This window comes from Rhinolophus hipposideros (genome assembly GCF_964194185.1).
Source record: "Rhinolophus hipposideros genome assembly, chromosome: 14".
NCBI lineage: Eukaryota > Metazoa > Chordata > Mammalia > Chiroptera > Rhinolophidae > Rhinolophus > Rhinolophus hipposideros.
The window spans coordinates 63613864-63628513 of NC_138060.1; the positions used below are offsets into that span (position 1 = coordinate 63613864).

General features: G+C 49.6%; 1 protein-coding gene across 7 annotated transcripts in view; it reads right to left on the reverse strand.

The window, feature by feature from the left end:
* The window catches only part of ITPR1 (inositol 1,4,5-trisphosphate receptor type 1), a 295575-nt gene that overhangs the window by 143584 nt on the left and 137341 nt on the right, over nucleotides 1-14650 (reverse strand). For all 7 annotated transcript variants that reach the window (XM_081071377.1, XM_081071376.1, XM_081071373.1 and 4 more), the window contains 11 exons: nucleotides 14015-14134; nucleotides 12888-13082; nucleotides 10420-10671; nucleotides 9752-9893; nucleotides 8859-9012; nucleotides 7737-7924; nucleotides 4353-4491; nucleotides 3642-3696; nucleotides 1401-1566; nucleotides 1129-1299; nucleotides 574-639 (listed from right to left, as the gene is read on the reverse strand). In XM_081071377.1, coding sequence (XP_080927503.1) covers nucleotides 574-639; nucleotides 1129-1299; nucleotides 1401-1566; nucleotides 3642-3696; nucleotides 4353-4491; nucleotides 7737-7924; nucleotides 8859-9012; nucleotides 9752-9893; nucleotides 10420-10671; nucleotides 12888-13082; nucleotides 14015-14134 — 1648 coding nt within the window. The remainder of the gene's footprint in view (nucleotides 1-573; nucleotides 640-1128; nucleotides 1300-1400; nucleotides 1567-3641; nucleotides 3697-4352; nucleotides 4492-7736; nucleotides 7925-8858; nucleotides 9013-9751; nucleotides 9894-10419; nucleotides 10672-12887; nucleotides 13083-14014; nucleotides 14135-14650) is intronic.

Consider the following 14650-nt stretch of genomic DNA (forward strand, 5'->3'; position numbering starts at 1 on the left):
CACCTAAAACGAGGTGCATTCATCCAACAAGATCCCCCTGCTGATGGCATCACACGGAATCCACGTACGGCTGAGGACATGTCCTTCTAGTGTAACCCCAGTGGATTATGGCTTCAACAGGAAGAGGGGTGGTTCCAGAGAGCTCTTACAGTGGTGACACTTGGCCTCATTGCCAAGGATGAGTTGCTCTGGGGTAGTAAGAGAGCTCCAACCTCCCAACTCTGACCCACCCTACACACAGATTTCTAGAGAACTACAGCTCTCATTGGTGGACACTGGGTGCCAGGCACCAAAATAAATCCTTGACAGTTATGTGTCATGGAACCCTTCATTCCACTGCAAACCTTCAAAAGCATCAGTGCACCTACGAAATGCGAGGAAACAGAACAAGTGGCGGAGCTGGACTTGAATGCAGGTCTGACTCTAGAACTCACGCACTTAAGCTCCCAAGTCTACTTTCTCCCGATGACACTTTACATGAAGAAAAGGCTCGTGTGCACCTTCCACCTGACTATCACACAGTTCCAGCTTCTTAGAGAATAAAGAAGGGAAAGCAGCAGTGGCGACACTCACCTCTTTTACCACCCTGTAGTTGTAGCTGCTGGTGTTCTCATGCTTCTGTGACTTGTTATTCCCCTCCTAGGGACCAAAGTGAACATGGGGTGTTTGTATAATTCTTGGGCGCCTGTCCAGTTTTTAGGGTTAACAGCACCTTTTGTGAGAACGGGAGGTTTGCAGCGTTTTCCCACAGTCGTGCCGGGTTCGTGCCCACCCAGGCAACTCCCTTCTGACTGACGTTACTTCACTGATGTGGGAGAGGATGGTGGGCTAGGCCATGGGCGGAAAACAGGTCCTCTCCCAAGTGTGGATGTTAGGAAAACCTGGTCTAATTCATGCCACAGCGCCGTCTACTCTGCAGGGTCCAAGGTGACCCAGGGGAAGAAGCTGGACTTCTGTGTGCAGCCTGTTTCCTAGGAGAATGGCTGTTACCCTGGCTACTTAACAAGCAGGTCTCCTGAGAAGAAAGCCCATCCTCTAACCTGCACTGTTATCAAAAACCAGAGGATGTTTACTTATTTCGAGGGGCCCATCTGTCTCCTTTGGCAGCATCCCTTCTGCTTCACCCACCTCTGTTTTCTTATGTTCATTTTCTCCCGAGGCACCATCCATGGCCTCGTCGGGGCCCTGCCCTTTGTACACCCACAGCTCCGACTTCTCCACGATGGACCTCAGCTGATCCAAGTCCTGTTTGATCTGTTTGTAGTTGTCAACATCTTGGCTGGTGACAAGCAGTTGAACCTGAATGGATGCAATCCCTTAGTGACAGGCAACAGCCTCTTCCACAAAAGACAGCACACACTCACGGCATGCACACGTGCACGCACGGCCACCTACTCTACCTGTTTGAAGGCCTGCAGGACCTCCTGCCTCTGACTGAAGTGCCGAAAGAGCAGCTGTAGGGCGCCCGACACCAGGGGTGGGTAGTCGTGCATGGTCAAATGGAGCAAGACTCGGAGGAAGGTCCTGCCGCCGTGGTCGTCCAGGTCCAGTGGGGTGTTCTCCTCACTGAAGCAGCGCGTGGGAGGAGAAAGGCCAGGTGAGCCACAAACGCCCTCCCCCCACGCACCTTGGCCCAGACCCGACTCAACTGGTAGCTTCCCAACCCTGGTGTCTCCCTCATGTGATCTTGTGTCGTCTTCAACTCTACTGGGCGGTAAGGGGACAGTGAAGATGTCACCATGGTCAAATTTTAAACCAAAGCCCCCACCTTCCCAGGGACAGGACTGGCTTTGCCAGCAGATGACCAGCTCCTTGGTTGGGGGTTTTCTTCTGGGCCTCATCTGGGGTTCGGGAACTGCACACGATAGTGCTTCTCCACAGCTATTAGCTTATTGGTTATCGAAGACGTTGTCACTCAGGGCCTACCACATATCTGTGGCGAGGGACCGGCTTTTGTTGTTTCCAATTGAGACATCATGTAGCCAACTGATGTCTCAGCCCACGCCAGGTCCACCGGTCACGCACCTGGACCCAGGGCAGTGTCACATGGTCCCCAAAGGGCCCCAATGCTGACTCCCGTGCTGCGTACTTATCTCGTCACAAACTGGTGGTGAGCAGTTGAGACCTACAGGCCCCACTCTGAGGGGTGCTGCCACGAACCATTACCAGTCAGTGCTCTTCCAACGGGGGTGATCGGCATAGTGCCACGGTGTTATTTTTATAATTAAATACCATCTGTGTATTATTTATATAACTCAAATGCTAATAAGCATGTCCTGCATCAAACGGCAGGCTACCGCATAACTGAGCACTGCCACTCAATGGCTGTGTCAGCGTCTGTATTGTGTTTACAATCGAACGTCAAATGGTGAGACCTTCATGGTGGCAGGCCCCAAGAAAAGCAGAGGACTTAACATGTAAATACTCTCCTCGTGCTCCATGCTCCAAAAAGGTGTGAAGGTTTCGCTGCCGCTCAATGTCAGGAAGATGGCGGGAGAGCCCAGACATGACCCAGCGCATGGAATATCGCCATGCTGAACCCCAAATGCCCGGTGTTTCAGAAAAACAACATCTTCAATGTAGTAAGTAATGTCGCCAATTCAAATTTCACAGGTTTTGTATTGAGTGCTGAGGTAGACCCTTAACTATGGTGGCCTCAACAACGTGGGCCCTCCTGGGGTACACCCTTATGCCAGCCCCACCCAGGCTGCTGCTGGGCTCAGCCACGTGACCTGCTTTGACCAATGGGACATTAGTAACACGAAGCAAGCAGAGGCTTGATTAGTGCTTGCACATTGTTGGCCTGGCCTCTTGGGACCTTTCTTTGCACTTAGAGCCATAAAGAAGCCCCCAGTATTCATGAACACAGAGAGGTCCCCACTTTACAGAGAGCCCCACCAAGGAGCCAGAAATGTGAGTAAAGCAAGTTGGAAGTGCCAGCCCCAGTCACTAGCTCACCATGGTCACACGACAGAGCCAACAGTGTGCCCAGCCCAAGAACCATCCGGCTTAGGCCGAGTCACCCACAGAATTGTGAGAGGCAATACAAATGACTGAGGCTTTAGCCCATTGAGTTTCGGGGGTAGTGTGTCACAGAGTAAGAGACAACGGAGCCTGCTGTGCGCGCGGTAAGAACTATATGTGAAGGGAGTTTCTATCAGGTCTGTAGATGTTTGAGTCCCACCATCAAGTTTTAAGTCAACACTGAGCGATCTGAGCTTGTAAAAGGGGTTCGTATGAATGAGCCATACCTGGGTTATGGTTGTTGCTTCCCGGGCTCCAAAGAGCTCTGAGGTGAAAACTATAGCCCAACAGCACTGAGGTACGCCGGCTTGCTAACCTCGTCCCGTTGACCCTCCTCTTTCTTACGACCCCACTTCCCACCATTTAACTAATCTTGTAGTGTGTGTAGTTCGGGGAAACCACCTTAAATCCTTTCTATCGTAGGCAGGAAACACACCCCCACCCCTAGCCAGCTAAGATCATTCGGACCTGAGTACTAAGAGTGTGGAGACCAGGAAAACAACCGAACCCCAAAGACTGAGCCTTTCCGCGTGCAGTGAAGCCCCTTTGAAGGCTGGACAACAGGAGTTTCCCAGTCTCAGAACCACCTACAAAACAGTAACTGAAAATATACTTTCCTTCCTCCAAAGATGCCTTCTGCTTGCTCTTCAATGTGTTCAAAGTCCAGAGCACCTGAAAAGTCAGAGAACATAACTTCAGATGCTGGACGGTCTGAAAATGTGCCGTGGTACACGTGCCCTGCCCGGGGGTCAACCTCAAGTTTAGGATCTTATCCGGCAAAGCTCTGAGCCAGGCCAATTCAGAGCACACTGTCCAACGGCTCCAGTGTGCAATGCTCCACACCACTGCCGGCTTCTGCTGTCTGGTGACCTCTCATTATTGCACAGGGACACCCTCGTCCCAAGACAGCTCAGGCCTCGAGAGGTGGGATTATTTCTACTGCCACCCTTCCCCTGGGCCTTTACTGCTATTTCCTGGGCAGGGAAAAAATATCCATCAAGAGAAAGAAGGAGAAATTGCTAGTGGACAGTGAGTTTTCTTGGGCTTTTTTTCTTGGCATTTCTTGTAACCACACATTAGAACCGTCAGCCATCTTCTGGCCAAGACACTCCAGGATGGAAGGGAAAAGATCTACCCCAGAAGGGGTCTGGGCTCTTTCAATTATTCCCCGGCCCAAAAAGGAGCACTCTGAGCATCTGGTTCTCAAAAACAATAACCTCCGAAAACATGCACATTTTACCCTCTTTCCAGAACATACCATCTGGACCCCAGTTCTCCCAAGCCCCGGGCCCCATTCTGTGGCTGCAGACCATTCTGGAAGCACTGACCTGGTACGTTACTGGGCCCTTCCTGGCTGCTGCTTCCAGAGGACGTCTCTGAAGTCTGGGAATTGCTTTCGTCAAACTCCCGCTTAAATATACACAGGAGGCAGGAGATCCTGTAGTCCAACCTCACATTCAAGATAAACTAAAGATTCAAGTGGAAATGGAAACAGACTGGTTACACGAGCGAGCCACCGCCAAACCGCTGCAGACGGCTGGGCCTGCTACCCGCTCCATCAATGACCCTAAACACTAAGCAAGCCAAGCATGTGGCTCGGATTTCAGCTGTCACCTTATCCACCGACTTCTGTGGGGCACAGATCAAGCCTGCCCGCAGCACCTGGCTCCCAGTGCGAACTGCAGCACCCACAATGGATCTAATACCTGTAACGACAGAGCACTCGCCCTCCACTCCAGCCTCTGCGAACACTGCTGCGTTTCAGCACGCACTGAGTACCAGTGCAGGGCTGACCGAGGGGGAAGCCGGCTGCTTTTCACTGAAGACAGTTAACGGGGAAAAAGATGGTTTTACTCCTGAAAATAACTTGGTTCACGTTTTAGTTTTGACTCTTTCCTTCGATTTAGCTGCAAGCCCTTGGGCTCCCTCTTCTCTCACCTTGCCCTCTACTCCAACACAAGGTCACTTCCATGGCTGTGACTAGAGCCCAAAAGAAAGATCAGCCACCTGGCATTATTTGAGGACCTTACTGACATTCTCCCTGCCATTCTCACCTCGTCTCTGCCTGCCCTGGTGGTGACCTTCCTCAATCGCAGAGCTGTCACCCCTTCCAGACTGAGACCGGCCTTTGCCTTGCCTTCCAAGCTCTTGGTCTATGTTTCCTCCTGACTACTGGGCATCACATTTGGTGTTTTCTCAGTGCCAAGGGCAAACCGAGAATTGTACAAAACTAACAGTGTCAGCCTAGCCCTCGGGTCACCTCAGGACCACTGACTCCTCCTCCTTTGACACACACATCTTATCAATGGTAAGTCCTGCTGGTGCTACCTCGGCCACTTCTCATGGGTCACTTACACCTGCTCACGTTCTCAATCTCCCGCTTGGCCACTACAGAACCAAATTTACCAGGCCCACCTCCCAAGCGTGCTTATCTTACCTCAGCCCCTGCTGAGCACCGTCAAGAGCTCAGCCCAGAATAAAGTCCTGACACATTAGCCACCCAGAGCTCTTTAGAGCATGGTCCCATCCTCCTTTCCAACCTCATTCCCCACAACTTCCGTTCGGCGCACTGTGAGTCCCCGCCCAAGGAGAAAAACTTACTGACACGTGTGCCATGGTGCCCTGGTTCAACCTGCTCCATTCACTTGAGACTGTCCCCTTGTTTCTATGCTACAAATCCCATCCAGGCTTAAAGGCTCAGCTGAAATCCCACCTCCTCTGGTCCTCACTAGCTGGGATCACACGTATCTCAGAACACTCTTCATGGTTTATTTCTGCGTACACACAACCTCAGCACTCCTCATGTACCCTCTGTTATAAACCCCTTGTAGATGCAGCCTGGGTCCCAGTTACACCTGTGCATTCCTTATACTATGTTTCCCTGAAAAGAAGACCAGGTCTTATATTAATTTTTGCTCCATTAGGGTGTATTTTCAGGGGATGTCTTATTGTTTCATGTACAACAATCTACATTTATTCAAATACAGTCATGTCATCTTCTGGAACGTTGTCATAATGTACTAAATGCGTCCGTCTGGCTGATGATCTTAACTGGGGCTTAGTTTCGGGGCAGGTCTTAATTTTCGGGGAAACATGGTAATGCTCAGGAAAGTGCCTTGTATGTGGCAGGGGGTCCGTAAGTATTTGCTGAAAGAATGAATCCATCAACCAATTGTTCTCAGATGGCTATGGCGAGTGGCCCTCAAGATGGGACCAAGTTTCACACCATTTCTGATAATCAGCCACAACACTAACATACATGGGACACACAGGCCGTGGCCTAAGAAATCCTTCTCTGCTTTTGGGCAGGCATAAATTCTGTGAGGTTTCTTCTTAAGTCATTCTTTATTGCCTTAAGCAGTTATTTTGACTAGTCCCATGGATGCTTTCCAACAATTGGTGAAATGTGATGTCAGAATAAAAAAGTCCTTAAGTCTGTAAACATTTCTAATTCTCTACTACATGTTCTGGGTTTAGGATGATGCAGTCCGGGATAAGAGAGAAAGATAACAATGTTTTTTTCATTTATGAGCAAATCACTTGTTGATGAATAAAAACTACCTTGGAGCAGGAAGAGGAAAACACAGGTTGTTGGGAGCTTGGCAGGGGTCCCCCACCTGAGACCAAGGCCTCTGCGGGGGACGGGCTCTCAGCGCCTCGCCCACGAATGGATGCTGCTCCGACCATTTTCTTCTCTCTCCTATGTCAAGCTTTCCCTCTCTACTTGACAGTTCCCGCTGAGCACCCCAGCTTACCATAACCTCTCAACTTAAAAAATATTACAGCAAAGCCAACCTATAGTCATCTCGCACCTTCTGTGCGTCTTTCCGGCAAATCCACTCACAAGTGCTTGCGTTGAGCCTTCCCCCTCCTTCATCTTCTCCCATTCCCTCCCTCCGATCCCCACCTATTCCCAAACTTGATGCTTCCACCCCAGGGTCTTTTCACAAGCTGTTCCCTCTGCCTCAGAGACTCTTCCTGCAGATCCCCATGCTGGTTCCCTAACTCCACTCTGGTCTCTGCTCCTTGGAGAGGGCGCCTCTGACAACCCATCGAAAACAGTGTCCCTGGTCCCCTCCCCCAGTGGCCTCCAAACCATCCTGAACCCCCTTTATATCTTAACATCACTATCTGACACAGTGTATATATTTTTAAAAATATGTCCATGCCTCCGATCAAAATGAAAGCTCTTTTGAAGCAGGAGTTTAATCTATTTTTCTCATTGCTGGATCCCTAATGCTTAAAAATACTTGGCACAGAACCAGTTTCAGTAATTGTTGCATGAATGAATGAATGAAGGAATGAAGAAAGGTGGGAGTGAGGGAGGCAGGCAGGCAGGCACTGCAGAGTTCACAGGGCCCTGAAATGAGTCCCGAACAGTGAGCAAGCAGGGAAGTCAGCTCCACGCAGAAGCACGGAGAGTTCTAAGCACTGGGCATGGCGTGGGTGAAGGCACAGCGGCCAATGCCTTGGAAGCTGAGGACCCTACCGGGAGTTCTGGGATGCCCAAGGGACGGGTATGCTGGGAAGGGCAGGAGGCGACAGGAGAGGGCGCAGGGGCTGGCTCACATGTGGCAGAGGCTGAGCTGAGCATTCACCCCCTTCCTCTTCCCAGAAGCCTGGGCTCCACCAAAGCAGGACACTGCCGCTCAGTGGAGGCCATGACGCCACTCAGTCCCCATCCCGCTCCCTGCCCCCTGGCTGATCGTCACCTGCAGGATCTCAATGATCTTCAACTTGGTGTCCATGACCATGATGTCCTCCTTTTCTGGCTCTGCCTGCTTCACGCTGCCTTCGGGGGCCGCAGCCATGGGGGCCACGGGCAGAAAGCCCCCTCCCCGCAGCACCACCTGGGTCATCAGCTCCCCGACGCCGTGGATGGAGCGCATCACGTGACTGCCTACAGGGGCCAGGACAGATCTGGGTGGTGATAATGTCCCTAGCACCCTAGTGCTGAGGCCCCTGGCAAGGGGCCTGGGCAATTTGGAACACAATATTTACCATCTCCCTGTTCTAATACCTTCTCAGGACCCCAGGAACCTAAAAAGGTTAATACCCATCAAAGACTGGGGGCTTCAGGGAGTGGTGGCAACTGTGGGTTTTGAAATCCCCAAGGGAACATGTGTGTGTATTAATTCACCTGCCAAATGTTACTGGTCACCTCCTACGTGTTTGTTGCTGTGCATAGAACGACAGGACTCACCAAGGCACAAAGCTGGTGCTGCACCAACGGCCGCTTGGCTCTGAGCACATGGGGTGCCCTCTGAGGCTCAGTCTCGCCGGCTCGTAAATGCGAATAAAGGAGCTCAGTGACAGGACTGAAGGGTAGAAGCTATGCGGGATGACTGAGCACAGGCCCTAACAGAGACTGGGAGGTGCAGGACTGTGTTTTCCTGCTCTAGCTGTAGGGCCCAATCAGACAATAGTCCAGCGATGAGTACCTGATATTTGCCTACTCTGACCTCAAACGGGGGGAAAACCATATGAAGGCAGACTTTCCTAGTCACAAACTGGAAACAGGATACCCAGAAAAGCCTGGATTTCAGTTCATCCTACACTAGTGTGACCACCGAGGGCCTCGTGACACATCGACAACTATGACAGGACACAGATTTTAAAGAGATAAGCATTCAAGTCGTTAGGTAACTTTCAGTTGGTTCCGCAGAATACACACACCGACTCCTATTTGTCTTTACAGTTGAAACGCTCATAGTGAAAAGTCAGGGACAGAGGACACGACATCCCAAGAGGAGAGACAGGAGAGGCTGGGAGGGCACGCCCCAGGAGTGTGGGCACCTTCAGGCCTCCCTGCCGCTTCTCCACATCAGTCTCACCTTTATTCTCTTCCCCTTTGGCCATCTTGCTGATGGGGAAGATTGTCGTCACGTGCACACAGTCCAGTATGGCCAAGAGGATTTTGGTTAATCGTAGAAGGTCAGAGAAGTTGTAGAAGCCAAAGTATATGAGGTTCCTAGCTAAATTGACAACCTATTGTATTTAAAAAGAAAGTGAGAGAAAGAGAAAGAAATAAATAAACTGTATCCTTCAGTTCCATTTTAAGTTGATTAGTTTATAAAATGACCGATTCCGGCCTTCCTTACGGTAAGAGAAGGTATACATTTTGCTTACCAATTTCTGATCAGATTTCATTTTGATCAGATTTTTTGATCAGATTTCATATGGAGAAAAAATAAGAAATGAAAACCTGCAAAGCTACTGATCCGCTTTGATGACTAGTTAGTAAAAAACTGACCCAATCATCTGGTCTGTGCAGCTTCCCAAAGACAAGCCAGGGCGAGCCTAGTTATACCCACCAGGACACAGACGCCAACACCACAATCCTCGGAAGCAAAAGTGGTCTCAAAGAGAAACACTACCACAAAGGCCATGAGGATCTATGTCCCTCAAACGATTAATCTATGACAGGTCCCAAGCAGTCTCTCTTTCCTGTCATATTGAATATAACAATGTAGAGTGTACGCCATCTTCCATCATTCTACATGGTTCAGTTCACCCTGCATATTTCTTCTAAGAGCATAACCACCACTGAGCCAAGCGACCGGTATCGGTTCTATTTTACTCTGGAACAAAACTAAGCGGGATTCTTTTTTATTACAAACCCAGAGGACTGTGATAAAAATCAACACATACTACTTTCTATTTACCCATTGAAAAAAAGACTAATGAAAAGCAGAGAAAACACACAGATCATTTTATCATGAGTTACCTCAAATGTAAGCTTATTTTTCTCCTTATCAGAAAAAGGAAACCTCTGGCAAACCACGTCTCTTAAATATTCCTCCACAAATTCCATGGTCTGAGCAAACCTCTCCTTAATTTCATCTTTGGAAGTTCCACTACTGTCGTAGCTACCAGGGAAGGAGGAAGAAAAGGATGTCAGACTTCAAGTTTTTCCCAGCGAGCCCTCCCCCAGCCGCTCAGCCTCAAAAGTGAACATGCCCTCCCAACATTTCCAAGCCCCGCCCCACCCCTCCTTTACGTGTCCGTCCTTAACACACGTCACCCAGATACACATCCTCGTCATCTGTCTTGTTTATTGTCTGTCTTTCCCCACTAGCGTACAGATAGAGTTCTACTTTGCCCGCTGATATATTCCTTGATCCTGGCACCCAGTAGACACCACTATTTGTGGAATAAAAATGACAAACAAGATGTAAAAACTACAATCGTGCCATCTTCCACATTCTTGAAGAAAGACATCATCTTTGCCATTCACTTTACGTGAAACATAAAACAACTAACTTCCCCTCTCATCTGTGACTAGACTCCACCTGACCCCGTGCGCTCGTCTGCGGCTGCACAGAACAGTGTGACCGGGAGAGTCTAGGGCGACATGGGTCCTGACGGGGCAAGGAGCAGAGGGCGCAGGCTCACTCGTCGATGGCGATCTCGGAGGGGATCTCCGACCACAGGCGGGCATACTTCACGGGCGTGACCTGCTCCTGGGGGTCACGGTCCACGTGCATGTGAAGCATGAGGCGGCAGAAGGACGCCCGCAGGTCGTAGGGCAGGTTCTCGTCGGACATGCAGCGCAGGATGAGGTCCACGTCCAGCTGGCCTGAGATCTCATTGATGGCCAGGTACTGCCGGTCCAGACACATCCGAGCAAAGAGGTTCAGCTGATACCTGGAGGAAAGGGGTCACGTGACGCTCAGGTCCCGAAACCACCGAGGGTGGATGGCACGCACCGCCGGCAAGTCCAGGTGGCCCCGATGCTCACAGCAGTGACATCTGGCCATCTGAACTCATACTACTTACACGCCCTATGCTCGGTCATCAAACTCCGGCTTTTATACCAAGCGGAGAAAGGAACAGGTCAAGTCAGCTTCACATGTCTACCCTGCTGTGTTGCAGGAATTATGTGACCGCTTGATTCCATTTTGCCCTTGTTTATCTTATAAAATACGTGGGAAGAAAACGGTTGTCTATTTCTTCAGCAGTGTCTTTATACAGTTCATCAGATACCACCACGTAGGAAACGTAAAAGAGGCGGCCCCTGTAAGTCTCATTGGAAAGTTTTAATACTTTTAGGAGCTTATCTCGTCTAAATCTACTCTTTGACTTTTACACACGTGTGAAAAATGTGGTGTAAAAAGTAGGGGCTCTTCCGAATGTCTTTTGCTGTCTTGCTCGTCCAATCACACGTAAACTTTGTTAGCTTCTGAACTAACTTCTGACCAGTTCAGGCACTATTTCTCCATTCTCGCAAGAAGATTCGTCGAGCATTAAAAGAGTAAACATACTTGGAACATGACAGAAGAAAGCTGTAGCTTCCACAGCGGCCAATGCGGGCTTCTGACTTTAAAGCCCTATCTATCTCCAAGGACCATGAGTTGAAAACATTCTCAACCTCACCAGATAGCAGTGAAATGCAAATTAAAACATGATCTATGGCACACTCAGACAATGAACAAAAATTAAAAGAGTCTCCTGATATTCAGTTAGCAAAGACAAACAAAAATTCTCATTTACAACTGCTGAGAGTATGCACAAAAATATCCCATTCACGGCTGCTTAATCAAGTTTAAACTATGCACACCCTCCAATCCCATAATTCCACTCCTGATGTGGAATGGAAATTCTTACACACCTGCATAAATCTGCACGGGGAGGTGCCCTGCGATGGAAAGCTGTGGCACACACTGAGTATCAAAGAGCAATGAAAATGGGGTACATTAATAACATGGGACGCCATTCAGCAGTGCAAAGTAATGAATCCACCTCCATTAAGATGAAGACATCTCAGAGACAAAACCGAAAAAACAAGGCAGGGTTCAGAACAGAACTGAGGGTACGGTCCTGTTTACACGGAATTTTAAGAACAACAGACAAAATATCGTATGTTATTTCTGACCGCACTCCAATGTCGGAAGTACAAGCGCACGGCGACTGTGGAAGGACACACAGCATGTGTACGGAGGGAGGAAAGGGGGACAGGAGGCAACAGGGACAGTACAACTGCAAAGGGGTCTACTCCACAAGCACGTTTCCATCTTGCCTCCCCTCCCCTTTCCCTTCCTCTTTAAAGGTCAGCCCCCGCTGACCTTTGGTTCCTCTCCCTTCTTTTCCTTCCCAACCCTTCCCTTGAGGTGGCAGGGCCAGCAGGCCACAGAGCGGGGACACTGGGACGGAGGAGGTGACCGGCAGGGGCGGAGTCTGAGCAAACAGTCAACACACCGGGATCACGCCAGCCAGGTTTCTCACTGTTGGGGGAAAGGAGTTAGGACTCTGGACGGGGTGATGGCTAGAAGCAGCGGATGGTGCTGGAATGGAACTGGGAATACTGGTGTGAACACATGGTTTTCCTTATGTTTGCATAGACTTATATAGAAATAGATGCTGAGTGTACAGATAGAGACAGACAGACAGATGAAATGTATATATGCACACACATTTCCTAGCTCTGTATGTCAGGGTTCTAAGAGACCACTGTCTCTATTTTGCAGATAAAGAAACTGGGGCACAGAAAGATCTAGAACCTGACTGAAGTAAAAAAGCTAATGAGTCGAGGTCAGGATTTGAACCCATGCAGCATGACCCCGTGGCCTGACTCTTTGCTAGGAAATGCAGGTATGTGCCACGCTGTTTGAGGGCAACCTGCAGCTGGGGCTGACCCAGGCACACCTCATTTTCACCCCACCACGTCCAGACATCAATTTACCGTCTATGTAGCAATGAAACCTTACACTAACCTGCTCCCCTCACGGCACACCAGACCACACACCTTTCTGCTGGACCACCAGACCACCATCTTGCAATTCCTTGGAATAATCAACCAACCAGCACTAAACCCCTCCGTGGCCCTTTCGGAGCAGTGCCTCAGGGCCCACACGCAGCCTCACCGGTAGTAGCTGAGGACGTCGCGGTCCTCCTTCTGCCCTTCCTTGGCGTCCTGCGCCAGCTCCCGGACGCTCTTACTGCGAATCTCTTTGCTGCTGTCCCTCCAGAACAGCCACACCTCCTCCTCATCTTCCCCGGCCTCCAGGGCGTTCTCGCCAGTAGAAACACCTTCAAATTCAAAACGAGACAGAACCAACCTGGAAAATAAAACGAGGAGGGGAAACTCATTCGTTCTGCAACCCTTGCTAGTCTCTGGTCAACGACAGCAACGGACAGAAACTGAGCTCCATTGTCAGCGTAGACACAGGACGCCGTTTTGTTCCTCCCTGTGGCAGAACTACAGGAGGGCTGGACATTAAGGTCTGCTGCTTATGTTTTAACCCAGGGCGACTCTGCAATGTCTGCAGACATTTTGTTTTTCTTCGCTGAGTCGGAGTGGGTGCTACTGGCTTCCGGGGGGTAGAAGCTATTGTAGACGTCTTATGATACAGGGGACCATGCCCACGACAAAGAATTACTCAGCCTCAAACATCAAAATGCCAAGTTTGAGAAACCCTACATTAAGTTATGTATGAGAAACAAAAAAAAAGTATCACTAGTTTAGGGCATAATTTAGTCTTCCTTTCTTTTTTTTAAACACATTGTCCATATTATTGGCACTGTACTTCTCAGGAAAACTTCCTAAAAATGAATCACTTATTAACCAATACTTCTGTGGACCAATAAACGCTTTTTAAACAGTGATGATTTGAAAAGCTCTTCCCAACACTGACATACGAACACTGAATGACTGCTTTTAAAACTGAAAACTGACGATCATACTTAGAGAACGCTAAACTCTTGAAATGAAACCAGGTGTGTCTAAGTGCTCCCAGGTAAATTCTCATTCCTTTGAAACCAGCGTGCAAAGGGACAGCTCGCACACAGGCGGCCACGCCAAAACTACCTTCATTCCCCTAACCGAGGCCTTTGCAAAAGGAAGATCAAATGCGAGCCGAGCCGACTGCAGAGAGTCTGAAGAAACCGAGGGGTTAGGTTTCGTCTCGCGCAAGCACACACATCCACTGAACCGCACGTTTCCCATCTAAGTCCCTCCTCCTCTTTATCCTAAACCCCCAGCCCCACTCACTTGGTCTCGATCAGGATGTCGGCATTAGTTGGGTTCAGCACAGCTTTACATATCAGCTCCTGGGTCACCGGAATCGATTTGTTCATGGACACGCAGAGGTCGGACAGGTAATCTAAGAATCTATCAAGGAAGAGAAACCAAACAACACGTGTTCTGAAGACAGAGCAGAGGTTCGGCTCGCGGAGCCTGACTCTTCCTCATGTGGACAGCTCTGACGTACCTCTAAGAAAAGCAGTGACATTTTAGGTTCTGATGCTGGTCTCTATGGCACCATCAGAAACCCGATCACCAGAGAGAGGAAAGAGAGAAGCAGTTGTGGAAATACAAAGAGGTGATGAGGTAAAAATGCAAAGAAAGAATGAGACCGGAAAGAGAGCTCCATCAGGAAGACCTGAGGGTGGGGGGTGGGGCTCAGGTCAGGGAGAGGGGCTGGAAGGCTGCGGGGCCTGACTGCCCGGCTGGAATCTGGTTCTCATTCTCACCCGCTACATTCTGAGGTGCACTGTTATTTGGGGAACTTAACCTCCTGGTGCCGCACCTTTGTCATCTAGGAAATGGACAATGTGTTACCTAAGAGGGCTGTTCTGAGGATGAAATGCGATGATCCCTGAAAAATGCTCCCTCAGCTCACCTTTG